This window comes from Leptodactylus fuscus, chromosome 8 (genome assembly GCF_031893055.1).
Source record: "Leptodactylus fuscus isolate aLepFus1 chromosome 8, aLepFus1.hap2, whole genome shotgun sequence".
Taxonomy (NCBI): domain Eukaryota; kingdom Metazoa; phylum Chordata; class Amphibia; order Anura; family Leptodactylidae; genus Leptodactylus; species Leptodactylus fuscus.
In genome coordinates, this window is record NC_134272.1 from 22,701,368 (window position 1) to 22,723,257 (window position 21,890).

Here is a 21,890-nt window from a genome sequence, read left to right on the forward strand (position 1 = left end):
GTGGCTCTGGCACCTTAAGTGCTGAGGCAGGATAATGGCGTCACCTAAGTCGCCTTCACCCAGGGCATCATTGGTGCTGTCATTTTCCGTTTCTTCATGCTGAAGAATTTCGTCACTGTCCAGCCTTTGTAAGTCGTCATCCTCGACACGGCCACTATCTTCATCTTTCGAATCGACGTCTTCAGAGGCACAGAAATCAGAACACCATGATTTTCTTCACCAAATTCGTTGAACACCTTAACGAAATTGCTGCCGCTGTCAGTGACGATGTACGAAATTTTGTCGACGCTTAAACCGAACTTCTCATGCGTGTGGTATAAATCGATAATTATTTTAAATATTTTTAATTAAATAAAACTTCAAAAGGGTTTTTTAAGTGTAGTCTGTGGTCATTTACGGTCCATTTATAGATTTCTCCTGCATATTTTTTTTTTAGGTTTTTTTATGGTAATATAATGTAAAAAAAAGTTTACCGAAACGCATAATATTAAATTAAATTAAAACTAAATTAAATGAAATTTTAAAAATTTGCTTCAGGGATGGGGATTGTAAAATAAAAACCAAACCATGATGTAATTAAATAAATTACCCTTACAGTGTTGGCCAAAAGTATTGGCACCCCTGCAATTCTGTCAGATGATACTCAGTTTCTTCCAGAAAATGATTGCAAGAACAAACTCTTTGGTATTATTATCTTCATTTAATTTGTCTTCAATGGAAAACCACAAAAAGAATTGTCAAAAAGCCAAATTGGATATAATTCAACACCAAACATAAGAAGGGGGTGGACAAAAGTATTGGCACTGTTTGAAAAATCATGTGATGCTTCTCTAATTTGTGTAATTAACAGCACCTATTACTTACCTGAGGCACCTAACAGGTAGTGGCAATAACTAAATCACACTTGCAGCCAGTTGAAATGGATTAAAGTTGACTCAACCTCTGTCCTGTGTCCTTGTGTGTACTGCATTGAGCATGGAATGATTAAAAACTAAAAATAAATCACGATTCACTACAAGGTGGACTTGTGTTGCTGGAACGCGCTGGAATTTTCCCTCCTCTCGTCGCACCTCGCACGAGAAACGAGAGTGATGATGTGACTCGCGCTGTTTTTTTTTGTTTTTTTTTATAAGTGCGTTGAGGCGGGTTATTTAAATTACAACATTTGTTTTGAATTTAGACAATAATTAAAATACGTAAAATACTTCCTAAAAGTATTTTAATTACAAATACAAACACCTGACAAGTATTTTAAATACTATTTTAATTACTTGTATTTTAAATACTGCAGTCCAGGGTAAATATCTGTGAACAATATAGGGTTTGTGAGTTTGTATCACATATCACACACCTGATGACATCTTTGTTTCTTACAGGAATTGTCCCCATTGTTGTCACCACCCATAAAAATAGTGGAAATTATATTGATCTTGAAAACACCTTCAAGTTTATGGGAGGCGAGGTAATCATATCTATAGAGAACTAGACCGAGGAAGATCAGATCAAAACCCGAGGAACAACAACAGATATTCTAATGATTATTGACCATGCTCTGAAAGATGTAAGATATCGCCTGGGACAGAGAAGAGACCCCCGAAGAGACTGGGTGCAGCGGAAGAAGTTCTTGCTGGATTATATACACACCGCTGACCAAGAGAGAAGAGAGCAAGAAATAAGAAGAGAGGAAGAAAATAAAAGACAGGAAGAACGAAGAAAGAAAGAAGAAGAAAGGAAACGGGAGGAAGAAAGAAAAAGGGAGGAAGAAAGGCAAAAACGGGAGGCCAAACAAGATTTTTGGTTATTACTATTAAATTCTGACAAATGAATGTAGAAACAGTCGCTTCGCGGTCTCTTCTGTGTCAGTTGTATTTCTGGTTTTGGTTTCTATGTTAGAAATTTACATGATCAGACACCTATCTTTGACATTCTTAACGATGCTTTACAGGACGTGCTAGAGAAGGGGGTATGGTTTGGCAGAAAAGTAGGAACCAGGTTAGGGTGTCCCTTCTTTTGTTGGTAGAGTCATAGCACTTCACCCAGCATGGGGACTTGACTGAGACCATGGGTGGCCCCACGGTGGGATTGGTGGTAGCTTACTTCTCAGCAAGAACCTTAGAGAGGGAGCATGGCTGAGGCAGCTGGTCCCTCACCATAGAGTGGCTGATACATGGTCAGGTTGGCAAAGTTGTCTGCTTGATTTTGCCCCAGGTTCCCCAAAAAGTTGATAGTGTGTATAAAATATAAGAAAAGGTGCTTTGTGCCATCACTTTTCTGCCAACTGTTGAGTTCCATTATCATTATTCTGTCTTGGGTAGACTGCGGGGAATTAGGAAATGAGGAAATTTTGTTGAGATTAAATACACATTCAAGCATATGGGCACCAAGGTTATTATAGCTCTAGAGAACGACACCGAGGAAGATCAGATCAAATCTCAGGGGAGAAATCTAGCATGTACCTATCATTGCGTATTATACTGTACTCCTGAGGTCATTCTGCCTCTAGACATGTCTGTGTATCCTCTAAGGGCACCCACCAGAATTATGCCAGAAGGGAACAATAAAATGAAATAATGCATGAAACTGGGCCTCAAGACAATTTATGATATTTTATATAAAAGGGCAAATATTTAAAAAGATTTTCCGAGCAATTTTTTCTATGAAAGGTATTTTAGTGCTACTAATGGGTTAATAAGTGCACCCAATACCTTTAGCATTGTTTTGAGTGATTTCTGGCTTTCTCTGGGAGCTCCTGGAACCCTCTGCATTTGTTTACATGGGTAGCTTCCTGCTCTCTAAACCTACAACTGCCATGATACATTGCACTTCACTCCGATCCCCATCTCAGCTCCATCCCTCTCCTTCTCTCACACCCCCTCCCTGTTTCCTTAGCTAGCCTGCAGACTACTAGCCCTACCTAACTAATTAACTATCTCAGCTCCCACCCAGCCACCCCAACACACTTACCTGTCTTCTGTGTCCTGGAGATCAGCTTCTTCTGTGCCGTCATCTCCTCTTCTCTTGACCCCTACTCTATTGCATGGGAGGCTTAATCTTTCTTCCCTTCACGTCTGCCGGTGTTGGTGCAATAGAGCCAGAGTGCACCCCAGCTCTATTGTGCAGACTTCGACCCCCCCTGAAAGGAATGATGTTTCATGCCCAGCAGAAGAACAAATAAAGACAGATAAGTATGGTACGGTGAGCAGTATTGCCAACATTCTGTTTCCAGAAATGGGGAAATGGAACGCCACCGGAAATTTAGAAAATGTGCCTGAGGCAGTCACATGACCACCCCGGCAATCTGGGTAATTATTAGAGATGAGCAAACAGCGTTCGATCGAGTACATGTTCAATCGAATATCAGGCTGTTTGAGATGTTCGCTTCAAGTTGAACACCAGGTGGCAAACTCACTAACAATTCAATTCCCCTTCCACCTTCCCTGGCGCTTTTTTTGCAACAATAACTGCGCAGGGAAGGTGGGACAGGAACTACGACAACGGAGGCATAAAAAAAAATCGGAAAAATTAATTGGCTGCCGAAATCAGGTGACCTCCAATTTATACGAACAGTGGATTTAATATCCGGTTCATATGAGACTGTGAACTGTGTGACTGGGAGACAGGGACAGATCTACAGGCAGAGTTAGCTAGGGATTACCTTTATTTAGGTGGGAATGTTGCTCACACAGCTCTTTTGGGCTCTATCTGGTCGGGATCCCTGTCAGCTTGCAATATGCGAAAACTGACTTTTTCCCATAGGAATGCATTGACCAGCGTTGATTTGCCGAATGCCATACAGAGTACAGCATTCGGCCAATCAACGCTGGTTCTGCCGGAGGCTCTTCTGTGAGGAGGCGGAGTCTAATATCGGACCAGAATGGAGACTGCTGTGGACTGATCTTAGACTCTGCCTCCTCTGGCAGAACCAGTGTTGATTGGCCGAATGCTGTACACAAAAAGGTGTGCAGGGGGCAGGTCAGAGTTACCATCATTTATGCCACAAAATATGGGAGGTAAAGCGTACACCTGCTGCAGCAGGACATACTGTATGAGCAGTGTATCTGAGAGGTGAATAATAATAATAATAATAATAATAATACATTTTATGTATATAGCGCCAACACATTCCGCAGCGCTGTACAGACAAAAAGATACATTACAAAGAAATAGTCACTTCACACAATGGGACTGAGCCCTGCTCACAAGAGCTTACAATCTATGAGGTAGAGGGGGTGACACAAGAGGTAGCAGGGGCGGTATTGGAGGTAACATGGCTTATACAGGGGTCAGACAATTTTGTAATAGAGGTTACAAACATAAAGCTGTATGAGCCGTCACCAGTCGTGTCCTTTAACATGTGAATGGTGCTTGAACATATAAAATTAGCCTGAAACAGCATCATAAAATGTGTATCATGTTTACATTAGGAATTGTGATAGCCCTACACCTGCAGCAGGACATGCTTTATGACCAGTGCCCCCCATCCCCCATCAGCCTTTAAACAACAGAGCTATATGAGATGATCGAAAATGAAAGTATGTGTCCCCTCCCCCATATACTCGGTCTCATACTTTCACTTTCATCCTGAGTCAATTGCAGGAAGGTCGAGAAGCAGAAACGACAGAGATCCCCAAATCTGAGCAACAAAGGTGATGGGGGGGATAATGTAATGTGTCCCCCTGTGCCATGTGTATCTGGTGTGTACTATGTGATAGCGGGTGTGCTGTGTATGCTCTGTTATGTATGATTGTTACTAATATAATGATATGTTACTAATTGTACAGTTGGCGCTATATAAATAACATGTATTATTATTATTATTTATATGATACGTGCAGGGTGCTGTGTGTGATGTGTGACTACCTTGGATGACTTGTGCTGGCTGGTCTGTGTTATGTATCATGTGTATGTGTGACATTTGTTATGTGATATATAGACTGTATTTGATATGTTGGATATTTACTGGTTAATGTGTGATGTGTATACTGTGCATTGTGTGTGGTGTGTTTTATGTGTGAACAGTGTGATGATTGTTGGGTAATATAGTAAACTATGGTTTATCGTGTGTTCTGGGTTCTCTTGTGTAATGTGTGATCTATTTGGTGCAATGTGTTTTATGTGTGATGTGTACTGTGTGATGTGTTTCATGTATGACATGCTGTATGATGTATAACATTGGTGATGTATGCTGAGTAATATGTCCCATATGTGCTGTGTGATATGCACTACGTGTTATGCGTGCTATGTGAGCTGTATGATCGATACTATGTGTGATATCTTCTATGTGTTCTATGTGATGTATGCCATGTTTGATATGTATGTTGTATGATATATGCCATGTGTGATATTTATACTGTGTGCTATGTTATATGTACAATGGGTAATGTATGCTGTATGCTGTGTGATGCTGTATTTTAGCGCATTCTTTGAGATCCCCGGGTCGGTTATATCAGCTCCTTTGGACTTTCTTTATCAGGATTGCACTTTGTCTCATTGCTGGAAACATTTCTTGGCAGCCTGAGACATTATAGCATGCATCATGTGTCACTCATCACTTGTATGACAGGTGTACTATATGTGCACACAGATCCTGACCACAGGCACAGCTTCACTACAAGGCTTATTGTATAATCATACATTCAGCAATTCCACACTCTGCAACACTCTACTATGGGGGCAAGGCCTGAAACTGTGTTTATGAATAAAATACCAAATTTGCAGTGAATACTGACACATTTCACTCTCCCCAACATGTTGGGCTTCCTACTTGGTAGAAGCTTCCAGTATAAGAGCCCTTCTGATGTAGATGACTCCCCACAGTGGTTCTCCTTGGTATAGATGACTTTCTATGGTGGTTCTCCTCCAGTGTAGATGACTCTTCAAAGTGGTTCTCCTTCGGTGCAAATGACTACTGGTGGCTCTTTTCTGGTGAAAATGGCTTTCCAAGGTGTTTATCCTCCAATGTAAATGACTCCGTATTGTGGTTCTTCTCTGGTATAGATTAGAGATGAGCGAACACTAAAATGTTCGAGGTTCGAAATTCGATTCGAACAGCCGCTCACTGTTCGAGTGTTCGAATGGGTTTCGAACCCCATTATAGTCTATGGGGAACATAAACTCGTTAAGGGGGAAACCCAAATTCGTGTCTGGAGGGTCACCAAGTCCACTATGACACCCCAGGAAATGATACCAACACCCTGGAATGACACTGGGACAGCAGGGGAAGCATGTCTGGGGGCATAAAAGTCACTTTATTTCATGGAAATCCCTGTCAGTTTGCGATTTTCGCAAGCTAACTTTTCCCCATAGAAATGCATTGGCCAGTGCTGATTGGCCAGAGTACGGAACTCGACCAATCAGCGCTGGCTCTGCTGGAGGAGGCGGAGTCTAAGATCGCTCCACACCAGTCTCCATTCAGGTCCGACCTTAGACTCCGCCTCCTCCGGCAGAGCCAGCGCTGATTGGCCGAAGGCTGGCCAATGCATTCCTATGCGAATGCAGACTTAGCAGTGCTGAGTCAGTTTTGCTCAACTACACATCTGATGCACACTCGGCACTGCTACATCAGATGTAGCAATCTGATGTAGCAGAGCCGAGGGTGCACTAGAACCCCTGTGCAAACTCAGTTCACGCTAATAGAATGCATTGGCCAGCGCTGATTGGCCAATGCATTCTATTAGCCCGATGAAGTAGAGCTGAATGTGTGTGCTAAGCACACACATTCAGCACTGCTTCATCATGCCAATACAATGCATTAGCCAGTGCTGATTGGCCAGAGTACGGAATTCGGCCAATCAGCGCTGGCCAATGCATTCTATTAGCCCGATGAAGTAGAGCTGAATGTGTGTGCTAAGCACACACATTCAGCACTGCTTCATCACGCCAATACAATGCATTAGCCAGTGCTGATTGGCCAGAGTACGGAATTCGGCCAATCAGCGCTGGCTCTGCTGGAGGAGGCGGAGTCTAAGGTCGGACCTGAATGGAGACTGGTGTGGAGCGATCTTAGACTCCGCCTCCTCCAGCAGAGCCAGCGCTGATTGGCCAAATTCCGTACTCTGGCCAATCAGCGCTGGCCAATGCATTCTATTAGCCCGATGAAGTAGAGCTGAATGTGTGTGCTAAGCACACACATTCAGCACTGCTTCATCACGCCAATACAATGCATTAGCCAGTGCTGATTGGCCAGAGTACGGAATTCGGCCAATCAGCGCTGGCTCTGCTGGAGGAGGCGGAGTCTAAGGTCGGACCTGAATGGAGACTGGTGTGGAGCGATCTTAGACTCCGCCTCCTCCAGCAGAGCCAGCGCTGATTGGCCGAATTCCGTACTCTGGCCAATCAGCACTGGCTAATGCATTGTATTGGCGTGATGAAGCAGTGCTGAATGTGTGTGCTTAGCACACACATTCAGCTCTACTTCATCGGGCTAATAGAATGCATTGGCCAGCGCTGATTGGCCGAATTCCGTACTCTGGCCAATCAGTGCTGGCCAATGCATTCTATTAGCTTGATGAAGCAGAGTGTGCACAAGGGTTCAAGCGCACCCTCGGCTCTGATGTAGCAGAGCCGAGGCTGCACAAGGGTTCAAGCGCACCCTCGGCTCTGATGTAGGAGAGCCGAGGGTGCACTTGAACCCTTGTGCACCCTCAGCTCTGCTACATCAGAGCCGAGGGTGCGCTTGAACCCTTGTGCACACTCTGCTTCATCAAGCTAATAGAATGCATTGGCCAGCGCTGATTGGCCAGAGTACGGAACTCGACCAATCAGTGCTGGCTCTGCTGGAGGAGGCGGAGTCTAAGATCGCTCCACACCAGTCTCCATTCAGGTCCGACCTTAGACTCCGCCTCCTCCAGCAGAGCCAGCGCTGATTGGCCGAATTCCGTACTCTGGCCAATCAGCACTGGCTAATGCATTGTATTGGCGTGATGAAGCAGTGCTGAATGTGTGTGCTTAGCACACACATTCAGCTCTACTTCATCGGGCTAATAGAATGCATTGGCCAGCGCTGATTGGCCGAATTCCGTACTCTGGCCAATCAGCACTGGCTAATGCATTGTATTGGCGGGATGAAGCAGTGCTGAATGTGTGTGCTTAGCACACACATTCAGCTCTACTTCATCGGGCTAATAGAATGCATTGGCCAATCAGCGCTGGCCAATGCATTCTATTAGCGTGAACTGAGTTTGCACAGGGGTTCTAGTGCACCCTCGGCTCTGCTACATCAGATTGCTACATCTGATGTAGCAGTGCCGAGTGTGCATCAGATGTGTAGTTGAGCAAAACTGACTCAGCACTGCTAAGTCTCTGCATTCGCATAGGAATGCATTGGCCAGCCTTCGGCCAATCAGCGCTGGCTCTGCCGGAGGAGGCGGAGTCTAAGGTCGGACCTGAATGGAGACTGGTGTGGAGCGATCTTAGACTCCGCCTCCTCCAGCAGAGCCAGCGCTGATTGGTCGAGTTCCGTACTCTGCTTAGCACACACATTCAGCTCTACTTCATCAGGCTAATAGAATACATTGGCCAATCAGCGCTGGCCAATGCATTCTATTAGCTTGATGAAGCAGAGTGTGCACAAGGGTTCAAGCGCACCCTCGGCTCTGATGTAGCAGAGCTGAGGGTGCACAAGGGTTCAAGTGCACCCTCGGCTCTCCTACATCAGAGCCGAGGGTGCGCTTGAACCCTTGTGCAGCCTCGGCTCTGCTACATCAGAGCCGAGGGTGCGCTTGAACCCTTGTGCACACTCTGCTTCATCAAGCTAATAGAATGCATTGGCCAGCACTGATTGGCCAGAGTACGGAATTCGGCCAATCAGCGCTGGCCAATGCATCCCTATGGGAAAAAGTTTATCTCACAAAAATCACAATTACACACCCGATAGAGCCCCAAAAAGTTATTTTTAATAACATTCCCCCCTAAATAAAGGTTATCCCTAGCTATCCCTGCCTGTACAGCTATCCCTGTCTCATAGTCACAAAGTTCACATTCTCATATGACCCGGATTTGAAATCCACTATTCGTCTAAAATGGAGGTCACCTGTTTTCGGCAGCCAATGACTTTTTCCAATTTTTTTCAATGCCCCCGGTGTCGTAGTTCCTGTCCCACCTCCCCTGCGCTGTTATTGGTGCAAAAAAGGCGCCAGGGAAGGTGGGAGGGGAATCGAATTTTGGCGCACTTTACCACGTGGTGTTCGATTCGATTCGAACATGGCGAACACCCTGATATCCGATCGAACATGTGTTCGATAGAACACTGTTCGCTCATCTCTAGTATAGATGATTCTCCACAGTGGTTCTTCCCCAGTGTAGATGGTTCTCCTTCAGATAACTTGGATGACTCTCCACAGTTATCTTCCTCTGGTATAAATGACTCTCAATGGTGGTTCAGCTCTGGTGTAGATGATTGTTCAGAGTGGTTTCCATTGGTGCAAATTGCTCTAATGGTGGTTCTTTTCTGGTGTAAATGACTTTCCAAGGTGGTTATCCTCCAATGTAGATGACATTCCATGATGGATCTCCTTCAGTGCAGATGACTCTCCACAGTTATCCTTCTCTGGTGTAGATGACTCTCCATGTTGGTTCTCCTCTGGTGTGGTTGACTCTCCTCAGTGGTTCTCCATGGGTCTAAACGATTCTACCGATGTTTCTTTTCTGGTGTAGATGTCTTTTCATTGTGGTTCTCCTCTAATGTTGATGACTCTCCAGAGTGGTTGTCCTCTGGCGTAGATGATTCTCCATGGGGGGTTTCCTGCAATATAGATAACTGTCAACAGTAGTTCTCCTCTGACATCTATGACTCTCCACAGTGGTTCCCCTCCAGTGTCAATGACTTTTCACCGATGTTCTCCTTCAGTGTAGATGACTCGCCACAGAGGTTCTCTTCTAGTATAAATGACTCTCCAGGTTGGTCCTCTTACAGTGTAGATCAGTGATATTTCTGTTTTCTGTTTTAGTGACTATTATAGCAGAACATCATGGTGCGTTTGCAGGCTCCTATTGGGATATTCTCCAGATCTGGAGAAGGTGAATACAGATGGTTAGTGGACTTCCTAAAGGAAAAGTGGTCCGTGTCTCCTTTCATTATCACCAACACAAATTATAGCTTGTTTTGTGAGGAGATCTACAGATGTTCCTTCGGGATCCTCTACCACTCCCGAAACCGAGGAAGAGTCAATATCACCAATGTCACTGACTCTTTGTATGATGAAGAAGTGAGGACCATGTCTAAGGCACTTGGTAAGAAGAGTTACTTTTGCTGCTGGCTCTTAGGTTAGGTATTACAGTCATTATAAGGGCTTAGGAGATAAGTAACTTCTTGTCAGGAGATACTGGTTGGCATGTATGGTAGGGAGAGTCCTAGACTGTCATGGCTGATTATATATTCAGTAATAATCTTATACTTTCAGTCCAGGGGTCCTGAAGAATTTCAAGTCAAGGATCCTAAAATGGCTCTTGATACTTTTCTTATCACCTGTTTTGGCAGAATGAACGATAAGTCTAAAGGCAGCTTAACCTAGATAACAATTCTCAGGTTTATATGAGTGAGAGTAGAGACCTGATCTTAAAAGGGTTGTCCAAGACTGCATAGCTTCTTTCATCCATGCACCATGCATTTACAGTCTATAGGTTTGGTGTGGTACAGTGAGAATATTGCAGCTGGCTTTAGTAATGGGAGAATGAGGTGAGATGACAAGAACCAAGTAGAACCTGAAGACCGACAGTTACAGTAGAAGAATCTCCACAAGGTCATGTACGGGGGATCTTCTAAGATGTACGAAGCAATTACGTTGATGGGAGCAGTAGTCTATAATAATATGATAAAGACGCTCATGTCGGGATAGTCCTAATGAAAGTTGTTAGGATTTTAGAGTTTGATATATTAAACTTTTTTGGGGGTTTTCCTTTTTCCACCATTGTGTTGACATTGGGTCTCCATTGTTCAGGCTCCATCATGATGGTCATCCAGGACATGTGTTCCTCCATGTATTTCAGGTAAACAGCGGGTGATAGTTGTTATTGATGATCTAGATGACAGCAGTCCTGAGACAAAGAAAAGGATTCTGAAACATCAGTATGACTTGGAAACCCAGACCCAGGATATCTTCCTGTTCACCGGAGAAGATAAGGCGAATAGAGATCTCCTCCGACAGAGAATGGCAGTCATCATAGACATCATCACTGAAAGTACAAAACGTGGTTTGATCCTTCAAAAACTTCACACATTGTTATTAACTTAGCAATACAGCCCAGTGAATCAGAGGCTGCAGAGCTGGAGTCCTGGGTTCAAATCCAGCCAAGGGCAACATTTGGAAGGCGTTTGTATGCTCTCCCTGTGTTTGCGTGGGTGCACTTTGGTTTCCTCCAAAAACATAGTGTTAGAGTTTAGAGTGGGACCTTATCTGTAAAATATGATGGTGCTATATAAGTAAGCAACTAATAATTGTTTGCTTTTCCCACAATGATTGGCCAGTAGCCAAGTATTGTGGGAACTAACGTGAGACCTCGATCCCGCCAAAAAAGATCGGGATCGGAATCCGATCTTTTCCAATTCCGAACGCTCAAACCTAGTTTTGACAAATGTCATGATCAAGGTGACCTTAGTGATCCTCCAGATCCGCTGATGTCACCCTGGAGGTCAGAAGAACTTGTAAGATGCCCTGAAATGAACAGTGGAGATCGTGAGGGAGCCCAAGAGAGGTCCAAGCCTGCGATTATTATATTCTGGCATCTGAAGAGAACCCAGAATATGATATTACCACCTTAGGTTTGAAATGAACGAGTAAAGTCCGAAATTCAACTGGCAGGCGAATGTTCACAAAATGAATCTTACAAGGTTTGTCCATCTCTAGTCAGCAGTAATGTTAGCGGGGTGTCTATCTGACGTAATGTGGGCATGTCTGTGACTCTTATCTGTAGTAGAGCATTAGTATGGCACTTTTTTTGTAACGATGGTGTCTTCTCTTATTACAGATGTTCTGACAAGACATACAGAGGTACGTACTGACCACGTGGGACTACATATAAAGCTCCTTCAGATGCAGCTTTAGTCTCTGTTCCAAAACAAGTCCATGTAGACTTTATGGTGGGGACAATTTGGAGTTGGGGGGGTGCTACTGTAGTGAGTGTTGCGCCCTATTCATTGTCTACATCACCCTGGACCCTACTCGCACAGCTGAATGATATACTTTTAGTAGCAGTGGTGCAGGGTATTGCTGGGATGTTCTGTAAAAGCTGGAGTATCCTGTACTGCTTCTACTATACAAGTACACCCTAGATCCGTGATGGCGAACCTATGGCACACGTTCCAGAGGTGGCACTCAGAGCCTTCTCTGTAGGCACCCATTTGTGGAACAAATTATACTGTGTGGGGCCAGTTTGCAGAAGATTACACTGTGTGTGGCCAACTGTGGAGCAGATTATATTGTGTGGGGGCCCTTCACTATTTTTATCACATAGTATCTGTTTTGCAGCAGACAAGTGATATTATTCCAGATCGTCTGTAACTGTCCACTAATGTGGGCACTCGGTCTCTAAAAGGTTCACCATCACTGCCCTAGGTCTACAGCAATGTGAAGTGATGAAGAGTCTGCAGCGCTATTTATCAATTTTCTCAACCCCTTTAATTTTTTGTCATATTTCATTTCTTCCAGCGAGTCTCCTCCATCCCTGTGAACATCCCCACATCGGTGAGTTATTCAATGTGTGTATTCTAGGTGAATGAGATGCAAACCTAAAAAAAAAAAAATCACAATTTTAACAAAAAATCCAGTCACATGCAACAAAATTCCAACTTTTTTATATGCCAAAAACCTGCATACAAGGCATGAAATATTCGCCTCCAACATCTCCAATTATTATTATTTTATTTTTTTTATCGCAAACTAATGTAAAGTATCCATTTGAGGATAATTACCCTAATAATTTGAGCCACAAATGACTGCAGGGGGAAGGGCTGACAGGAGGAACAACAACGGCCCCAAATGTTGGTGAATGTGATGGTGGACCTTTTGGTGTCGAGGCCTCCATTGTCATCTAGACCGGTGATTGTCGATTGTACTTACTATAGCTGTGAATCCTTTACCAGGGTGACCTAAATGTTAACTCTTCCCTATCCCATGAATAATGGACTGGAGTCCATTATTCATGGACAATATTATTGTTAGCTTGTGGTTTTGGATGGCTGATGGGACAGGACGTTGCAGAGTCTTGTGGTCAACCATTTGCAGATTGTATACATGGCCTCTTCCCATTACCAAGAACCACGTTGATCATCTCTATCAATATATATAGTGAATTATATCATGCTATCGTCTATGTACCCCTATGTTCACAGCTTTATACTGAAGCTTCTTTTTGTTCATCAGACAATGCAGGCTCGAGATGAAACTGGTCGCAGGAACAAGGTACTGTCCACATTCATGATCTCACTCACTGTATTATCTTCTGTATGGGCTCCATTTCTTAATAATTTCCTATAAGGCTGACCCTGAGATCTACAGAGATGATACCACCATATGGTCACCAAATTTCACCAACATATCATACTTCATAATAGGATAACTGATGTATGTTAGGAAACAGCGGAGAAGGATGAGATCCGGACACAATGTAGGTGAGGATTCCTCTGAATGGTCTTACTAGAAGCAGGTGATCACAGTGCTGTGCAAAAGTTGTAGACATGTGTGTGAAAAAATGCTGAGCAGTATGAATTCTTTCACAAATAGAAGGGTAGTTTTTTTTTGTCAATGGAAAAAAGAGAAATGTAAATCCCGTCAATATTTGGAGGAGGAGATTTTGAAGTGATGAAATGGCCCCCGTATATATAATACTGATCTCAATATCATCCAATGACGACCAAATTCAACCAGTGAAATAGAGAAAGATCTGACCTTACCCAAATAGTTCTAGAAGATGCCTTTAGTCTTACCATGGCACAACGCGTTTCGGGGCTGGGATGCTCTGTTTTCAAGTGATCATGATACATACAAGTACATGTTAGCTTTAAAGAGGACCTTTCATGTCCTCAGCCACATGTGGATTTATATACCTCTAGAAGGCTGACAGTGCATTATGTGCCCCGGGGCTGGAGATATTGGTGCCGTTAGTTTCAGCACAGATCTCTGCCCACCGTCAGAAGTGAGGGGATATTGTCACTCCATAGGGAGAGAACCACCATTTAGGTGTGTGGAGTCTTATTAAGCCATGAGCGCTCCACTGTGCAAAGGAACATGGGAAGAATAGGCAAATCTGACTTCCATGATGTAATTAGGATGCCAGTGCCTCAAGAATGCACACCAATAGAGGGCGCTGACTGAGAATGTGCAAGTCTATCTTCCATGATGTAATTAGGAAGACAGAGTCTCAGTCAAGCAAACCAATAGAGGGCACTCCCTTTAACATCATGCCGACCTTCTCAGAGGCCTTTGTTTGCAATGATGTTGGGATTTTACCAGGTACAGTCTCTCAAACAAGGACAGCTGTTTCGATGTTCTTGCATCTCGTCAGCTTGGCGGTTATTCCTAACAGTCTAGCTGGGCTGTGAGGAACGCCCCCCCTGCCCCGAGAGTACTTGTCCATAGACTTGTGCTGGGGGGGGGGGTTGTTCCTCACAGTTCAGCGTTATTGCTGGGTGGTAAGGAAAGCCCCCTCTGACAGTACAAGGCTATGGACGAGTAGAGTCAGGTACTCAGGTACTCGGGCCAATGTTTTGATAGAATCAACTTTTATCTCATCAGAAGTGACCATCTGAAGAGAAGGTAAATGTCTTAGGCCTGCTTAACATCTGCTGCGTTCAGGTCGTTCAGGTCATTCTGTTCCCCTCTCAGCATTTTTCATGCGGAAACCGAGCAGAAACCACACGGACCTCATTTCAGTCTATGGAGTCCATGGATTTCCTAAGGTATCCGCTTTTTTATGCAGATTAGGTTTCCATTCAGGGGGTCCCCAAGCAGACTCCTTGAATGGAAACCCAAAGGAAGATGTGAACCAGACCTTAAGTCAGTTTTAGCTCAGATCTAGCATTAGGACACATACGGACGGAGGATGGGATGTTGTACCATCACATTCTGAACTATAACCTCCCAGTTCTGAGCAATCAGTCTGCACAAACCATCCATCATATATACTGTATTTCCTATATGACTTGAGGTTGACCTTGACATGTTTGGTTTATCTGTTTTTTAGGGGTGGTTTTGTCAGATATTGAGAAAGCTTGTGATATCAGCGCTCTCTTTATACGTATTCTATAAGGCATACAACCTTCCAGACCTCAGAAATGTAAGTTTTTAAATGGAAAGTGAAAATTAAAGGGGTTTCCAGGATAAATGGAAAGCCCTACACTAAACTAAACACCCTCCCCCATCTTACATTCTAAGTAACATAATTAATATATAATAACATAAAAATATATATTTACCCACATGACTACCCCAGGGACATTTTGTGATTATCTATTGATGATCTGTTTCCCCATTTCTGGAAATGGAACATCACTACTACCCCCACCTTCTCCCATCCACTCCATCATACTTACCTTCCAGGCTTCTTCCTGCGGGACAGCTCCTCCTTCTTTTGTGACTAATTTCTCCAAGCACTGCTCTGCACTCTGTTGCCAATAATCCACCTATACTGTGCAGCTCCCACGCATGCGCAGCAAAGGTGGGTCGTGGCTACAGAGAACAGAGCAGCACTGAGAGAAGAGCCCAAGCTTGCAGTATCAGTAAAGAAGGATCGGCCATCCCGCAGGAAGAAGCTATGGAAGGAAGAGAGGTAAGTATATAATGGGGTTGGGGGTTTGGCTGAGTAGGTAGGGAAGGGCTAGCAGTGGGCGGGATGGCTAGAGAGACAGGGAGAGGGTGTATGGGAGAGAGGAGGAAGGGAGGGAAAAAGAGAGGGGGAAGTTACATAGCAGGAAGCTGAATCAAGTAAACAAATGCAGAAGATACCAGGGGCTTCCAGAGACATCCAGAAATCACTCAAAACACTGCTTAAAGAGGACCTTTCACCTCCTGGGGCACATGCAGTTTTATATACCGCTAGAAAGCTGAAAGTGCGCTGAATTCAGTGCACTGTCGGCTTTCCCGTTCTGTGCCCCCCCCCCCCCCCCCGGTGAAGAGCTATCGGTGCCGGTACCGTAGCTCTTCACTGTCAGAAGGGCGTTTCTGACAGTCAGTTAGGAACACCCTTCCTCACAGTAGCATCTATAGTGCTGTACTGTGAGAGTGGTGAGGAATGCCCCCCTCCCCTCCTGATAGTACTTGTCCATACATGAGTACTGGGGGAGTGTTCCTCACCGCTCAGCATCATCGTTGAGCGGTAAGCAAAGCCCCCTCTCACTGCTGTGAGGAGGTGCCTTCCTGACTGTCAGAAACGCTACGGTACCGGCATCAATAGCTTTTCACCAGGGGCACAGAATGTGAAAGCTGAAACTGTCGGCTTTCTAGTGGTGTATTACACCGCATGTGCCCCAAGAGGTGAAAGGTCCTCTTTAAGGTATATGGGTGCATTTATTAACCCATTAATAGCAGCAGACATTAAAACAAACAAACATTTTTGCCTGGAAAACCTATTTAAGTGTAACAAATGGATAAAGGGATTAGAGTGCAAAGGGGGTCAATATAAGAAACTGAGACAAAAGTGGGAAGTTTCAGAAATCTGCCCTGTTGGTTTCCCAGTACAGAACTATTTATTACCAGTATAGAAATGTGTGTCAACGTCCATCAGGATTGAACGACAGTGTACAGACAGATGGACACTGTCCCCTCCACCCAGCACCATGCAGGTCATGTCACCACATAGAGAAAGAACACTACTTCTGGTCTCCACCATCATATACGTAGTAGATAATGGGGGTTCCTTTGTAATGTGAGGCCCCATTGTAAAATCTGTGACAGTGCCCCAACCTGTTATATACAGCACTCTTTCAGACACCAGGGCACAGGTGTATCTGATACCTCTACATCCTCTATAATACAGTACCCCTAGGTCTACCCAATTGACTTGATACATTTACATACAGAAATGAGACTTATTTTCATTGCAGGGTCTTTTGGCCGTGTCCTGGGCTGCAACAACCCTGAGGGTGTTCAGTATTGATGTAAATAGACATGTGTTACCACTGGTGAGTATCTGCTCAATATCCTATAATAATAATATAACCATATAATATGATATTACATCTTGTTAACCAGTTGTTTTGTGGCAGGGCTACAACGGACGCTTGACCTTGTCCTCCATCATTACGACCTGCATCATCTATGATACTTACTACAGATCCAATGCCTACAATGTGAGTAGTACGACTATAATTCTAGAGGTCTCTTGGTCTGGATGATTGACGGTAGTATAATAATCACATGACTTTATCTGACATAAATGTGGATCTCACGTTATTTCTAGGTTGTTTGCAGCATCATGTGGCTAACATCCTGCTCAAGAAATGCCTGGCCCAGAAATCAGCAACTAGTGAGTAGATTTCTCTTAACCTTTTACATTGCCTGAAAAGTGCTCTATGGTGTAAAGTGCTCCTTTCTACAGAGTACTGTGCTCCGCTCTACAATATACAGTGCTCCTGCCTACAGTGTGTAGTGGTCCTCTCTACAGTGTACCGTGCTCCTGTCTACAGTGTGCAGTGGTCAACTCTACAGCCTGAAGTGCTCCTTTCTACAGTGTGCAGTGGTTCTCTTTACAGTGTACCGTGCTCCTGTCTAGAGTTTGTAGTGATCCTCTTTACAGTGTGAAGTGCTCCTTTCTACAGTATGTAGTGATGCTCTTTACAATGTACCGTGCTCCTGTCTACAGTGAGCAGTGGTCTACTCTACAATCTGAAGTGCTCCTTTCTACAGTGTGCAGTGGTTCTCTCGACAATGTACAGTGCTCCTGCCTATAGTGTGCAGTGATTCTCTTTACAGACTGAAGTGCTCCTTTCTACAGTATGTAGTGATCCTCTTTATAATGTATCGTGCTCCTGTCTACAGTAAGCAGTGGTCTACTCTACAGTCTGAAGTGTTCCTTTCTACAGTGTGCAGTGGTGGTCCTCTCGACAATGTACAGTGCTCCTGTCTATAGTGTGCAGTGCTCCTCTCTCCGGTGTATAGGACTCCTATGTACAATGCTTCCATCTAGAATCTGCAATATTCCTCTCCTCAATCCGCAATGCTCTTGTCTACAGCCAGCAGTCAACCTCTCTACAATATATACCATGTTTCCCAGAAAAGAAGACAGGGTCTTATATTATTTTTTGCTCGGAAATATGAGTTAGGGCTTATTTTCAGGGAATTTCATTCATTCTCAAAAAAAATTAAAAAATCAATATTTATTCAAATATAATCCTGTCATCACATTCTGGGGGTCAAAATGTACCAGTATAGTATATTTCTTGTTTTTTCAGTTTACTGGCACATACGGTACTGTAGCACAGTAAATGGTGGAGGTCTATTCACCAAAAAAAGCAAGCACCCCCAAAACCCAAAAGAATTACACTCACCACACTCCCCTAGACCCAAAACAGTTAGAGTCGTGTACAGATTTCTGTTCCCATAGCTCAGTTATTATGTCTTTTTTAAGGTTCTTATGCTATATGAAAGTTATTATATTATAGCCAGATCACTGTTATAAATTATTTTTATACAGTGTATATCTATCTTGTATCCATACTTTAAAGATTATATATATATATATATATATATATATATATATATATATATATATATTATACTTTTATATTACTATATATATTGGTTGTTATGTACTATAAAGTTTATTATATCTGGGTTATTATGTAATATATAGGTTTTTAGATCAACATTATTATGTAATATAAAAGTAATTTATTTAATATAAGTCATTATATATCAGTCATGCATTTTGGCTCAGCCTTAGAAACAATGGCATGTTTTAGACAAGGATGTAGCTGTGTCACTCATTATAAACACCTAGGGCCGTGTAGTCGCCTCCAATCATGTCCTGCTTATGGCCAATTTCTCTGTTGTCTTGCAGAGACGACCAGTCTGGGGGGTGATATCATACGGACTGGTGCTACTTACTTTCTGGGCAGGTTGGCAACAATCAGATGCTGAAACTGTGAGTATATATGATGGTTACAGGTTATGTATACATACACATACATGTCACTTATAATATATATCTATACACTACAGACACATAGGTCACATTTATTCTAGAGGCCCTGTCACCTCCTCCATCACCTCCGCCTCACTACATCCATGTCACCTCCTCCATCATCTCCGCCTCACTACATCCATGTCACCTCCTCCATCATCTCCACCTCACTACATCCATGTCACCTCCTCCATCACCTCCGGCTCACTACATCCATGTCACCTCCTCCATCATCTCCGCCTCACTACATCCATGTCACCTCCTCCATCATCTCCGCCTCACTACATCCATGTCACCTCCTCCATCATCTCAAACCTCACTACATTCATGTCACCTCCTCCATCATCTCCACCTCACTACATCCATGTCACCTCCTCCATCATCTCCACCTCAGTACATCCAGGTCACCTTCTCCATCATCTCCACCTCAGTACATCCATGTCACCTTCTCCATCATCTCCACCTCAGTACATCCATGTCACCTCCTCCATCATCTCCACCTCAGTACATCCATGTCACCTCCTCCATCATCTCCACCTCAGTACATCCATGTCACCTCCTCCATCATCTCCACCTCAGTACATCCAGGTCACCTCCTCCATCATCTCCACCTCAGTACATCCAGGTCACCTCCTCCATCATCTCCACCTCAGTACATCCAGGTCACCTCCTCCATCATCTCCACCTCAGTACATCCAGGTCACCTCCTCCATCATCTCCACCTCAGTACATCCATGTCACCTCCTCCATCATCTCCTCCTCAGTACATCCATGTCACCTCCTCCATCATCTCCACCTCAGTACATCCATGTCACCTCCTCCATCATCTCCACCTCAGTACATCCATACCACTGCCTCCAAAAGATGTCACCCCACTTTTTTATTGGCCACCACACAGTGTATCACCTCCCTTTTTTATTGGCACCCCATACAGTATATGGCCCCTTTTTATTTTGGCTTTATTTGGTGTCTGACACCTGTGACTGGTCCCATGAAGACTCTTGTGTCATGACAGTGTTTAAAAAAGAATGAGTGGTTTGCACCAAATTTATCAAAAAGCTCTTTGACATCTCTTCGGCATCTATGATGGCCATGGGCAAACTGAGGTTTGTGACAATTAAAAATTAGACATCTTTTGTTTTTCGGCTTATCATATATTTGAGGCCATCCACGACATAATGACTATACTTTCTCCATAGTAACCACACCCACTTTATCATGATCACACTTAGTGACCACACCCACTCTATTGTGACCACACCCACTCTATAGTGACCACGTCCACTCCATAATGACCACACACACACTATAGTGACAACACACTTCCCTTTTTGAGCATACTAACTTTTCCAACTTTAGACAAAGGTAGTGTATAGAGTAAAATACATTATGCCTTATAGCCACACATTATAGTGTGACAGGTTGGACAACACTGCCCGGGAGCCATGGCAGATAGTCTCCTTTTCTGCATTTCTTTCCACACAAAAGCCCCAATGTCCTTAAGAGTTGCCATAATGTTTCCCCATAAATGTGAATGCTACCCTACTATATGCCAGAATAATGTTGTACATACTGTATAAATAACGTAGTGATATTGAGCTTTGTATTGTAGACTTTGCAGAGGATTTCTCAGTTTGTCCTCCGTTCTCCGTCGATCGTTGCGGCTGCAGGCATCTGATGACAGGCAATGGAACCACCTAACATCCTCCCATCCCTGGGGATCATGTAACACCTTCACTATGGTGTCCTTACTGAAAAATCCACAATCCGGTATCATAATGAGGCTCAGCAACTAGCAAATATGCATCATAGTAATCAATTCATTTCAGCTTTTCTATTCAGTAGTATTTCTATTGTGAAATCAAAGGAAATAATAAATTGGAATTTAAAATATCAAAAAGATTCGGCTCCTATGTACAAAACTACTATAATACTGCCCCTATATACAAGAATATAACTACTATAATACTGCTCCTATGTATAAGAATATAACTACTATAATACTGCTACTATGTACAAGACTATAACTACTATAATACTACTCTTATGTACAAGAATATAACTACTATAATACTGCCCCTATGTACAAGAATATAACTACTATAATACTACTCCTATGTATAAGAATATAACTACTATAATACTGCTACTATGTACAAGACTATAACTACTATAATACTACTCTTATGTACAAGAATATAACTACTATAATACTGCCCCTATGTACAAGAATATAACTACTATAATACTACTCCTATGTACAAGAATATAACTACTATAATACTGCTCCTATGTACAAGAATATAACTACTATAATACTACTCCTATGTACAAGAATATAACTACTATAATACTGCTCCTATGTACAAGAATATAACTACTATAATACTGCTTCTATGTACAAGAATATAACTACTATAATACTGCTTCTATGTACAAGAATATAACTACTATAATACTGCCCCTATGTACAAGAATATAACTACTATAATACTGCCCCTATGTACAAGAATATAACTACTATAATACTACTCCTATGTACAAGAATATAACTACTATAATACTACTCCTATGTACAAGAATATAACTACTATAATACTGCTCCTATGTACAAGAATATAACTACTATAATACTACTCCTATGTACAAGAATATAACTACTATAATACTACTCCTATGTACAAGAATATAACTACTATAATACTACTCCTATGTACAAGAATATAACTACTATAATACTACTCCTATGTACAAGAATATAACTACTATAATACTGC

General features: G+C 43.0%; 1 protein-coding gene across 2 annotated transcripts; it reads left to right on the forward strand.

Moving 5' to 3' along the window:
• The first annotated feature begins 4,585 nt into the window (after positions 1-4,585).
• On the forward strand, positions 4,586-20,964 carry LOC142217730 (uncharacterized). 2 transcript variants are annotated; one of them, XM_075286095.1, is made up of 12 exons: positions 4,586-4,646; positions 9,948-10,230; positions 10,987-11,178; positions 11,965-11,987; positions 12,645-12,680; positions 13,359-13,397; positions 15,178-15,270; positions 17,036-17,113; positions 17,198-17,281; positions 17,392-17,457; positions 18,991-19,074; positions 20,726-20,964. In XM_075286095.1, exons 2-12 carry the CDS (start codon positions 9,969-9,971, stop codon positions 20,789-20,791), a joined length of 1,023 nt encoding a protein of 340 aa, XP_075142196.1. In that variant the 5' UTR covers positions 4,586-4,646; positions 9,948-9,968; the 3' UTR covers positions 20,792-20,964. The 2 variants fall into 2 exon arrangements, with proteins under 2 accessions (XP_075142196.1, XP_075142197.1); XM_075286096.1 differs by lacking the exon at positions 15,178-15,270 and having other exon boundaries at positions 10,987-11,187.
• Positions 20,965-21,890: the final 926 nt, after the last annotated feature.

Coding starts and splice junctions, on each gene's coding strand:
- LOC142217730 (XM_075286095.1), top strand. CDS start 9,969: ATGGTGCGTTTGCAGGCTCCTATTGGGATATTCTCCAGATCTGGAGAA. Junction 10,231..10,986: donor GACCATGTCTAAGGCACTTG/GTAAGAAGAGTT, acceptor CATGTATTTCAG/GTAAACAGCGGGTGATAGTT. Junction 11,179..11,964: donor CATAGACATCATCACTGAAA/GTACAAAACGTG, acceptor CTCTTATTACAG/ATGTTCTGACAAGACATACA.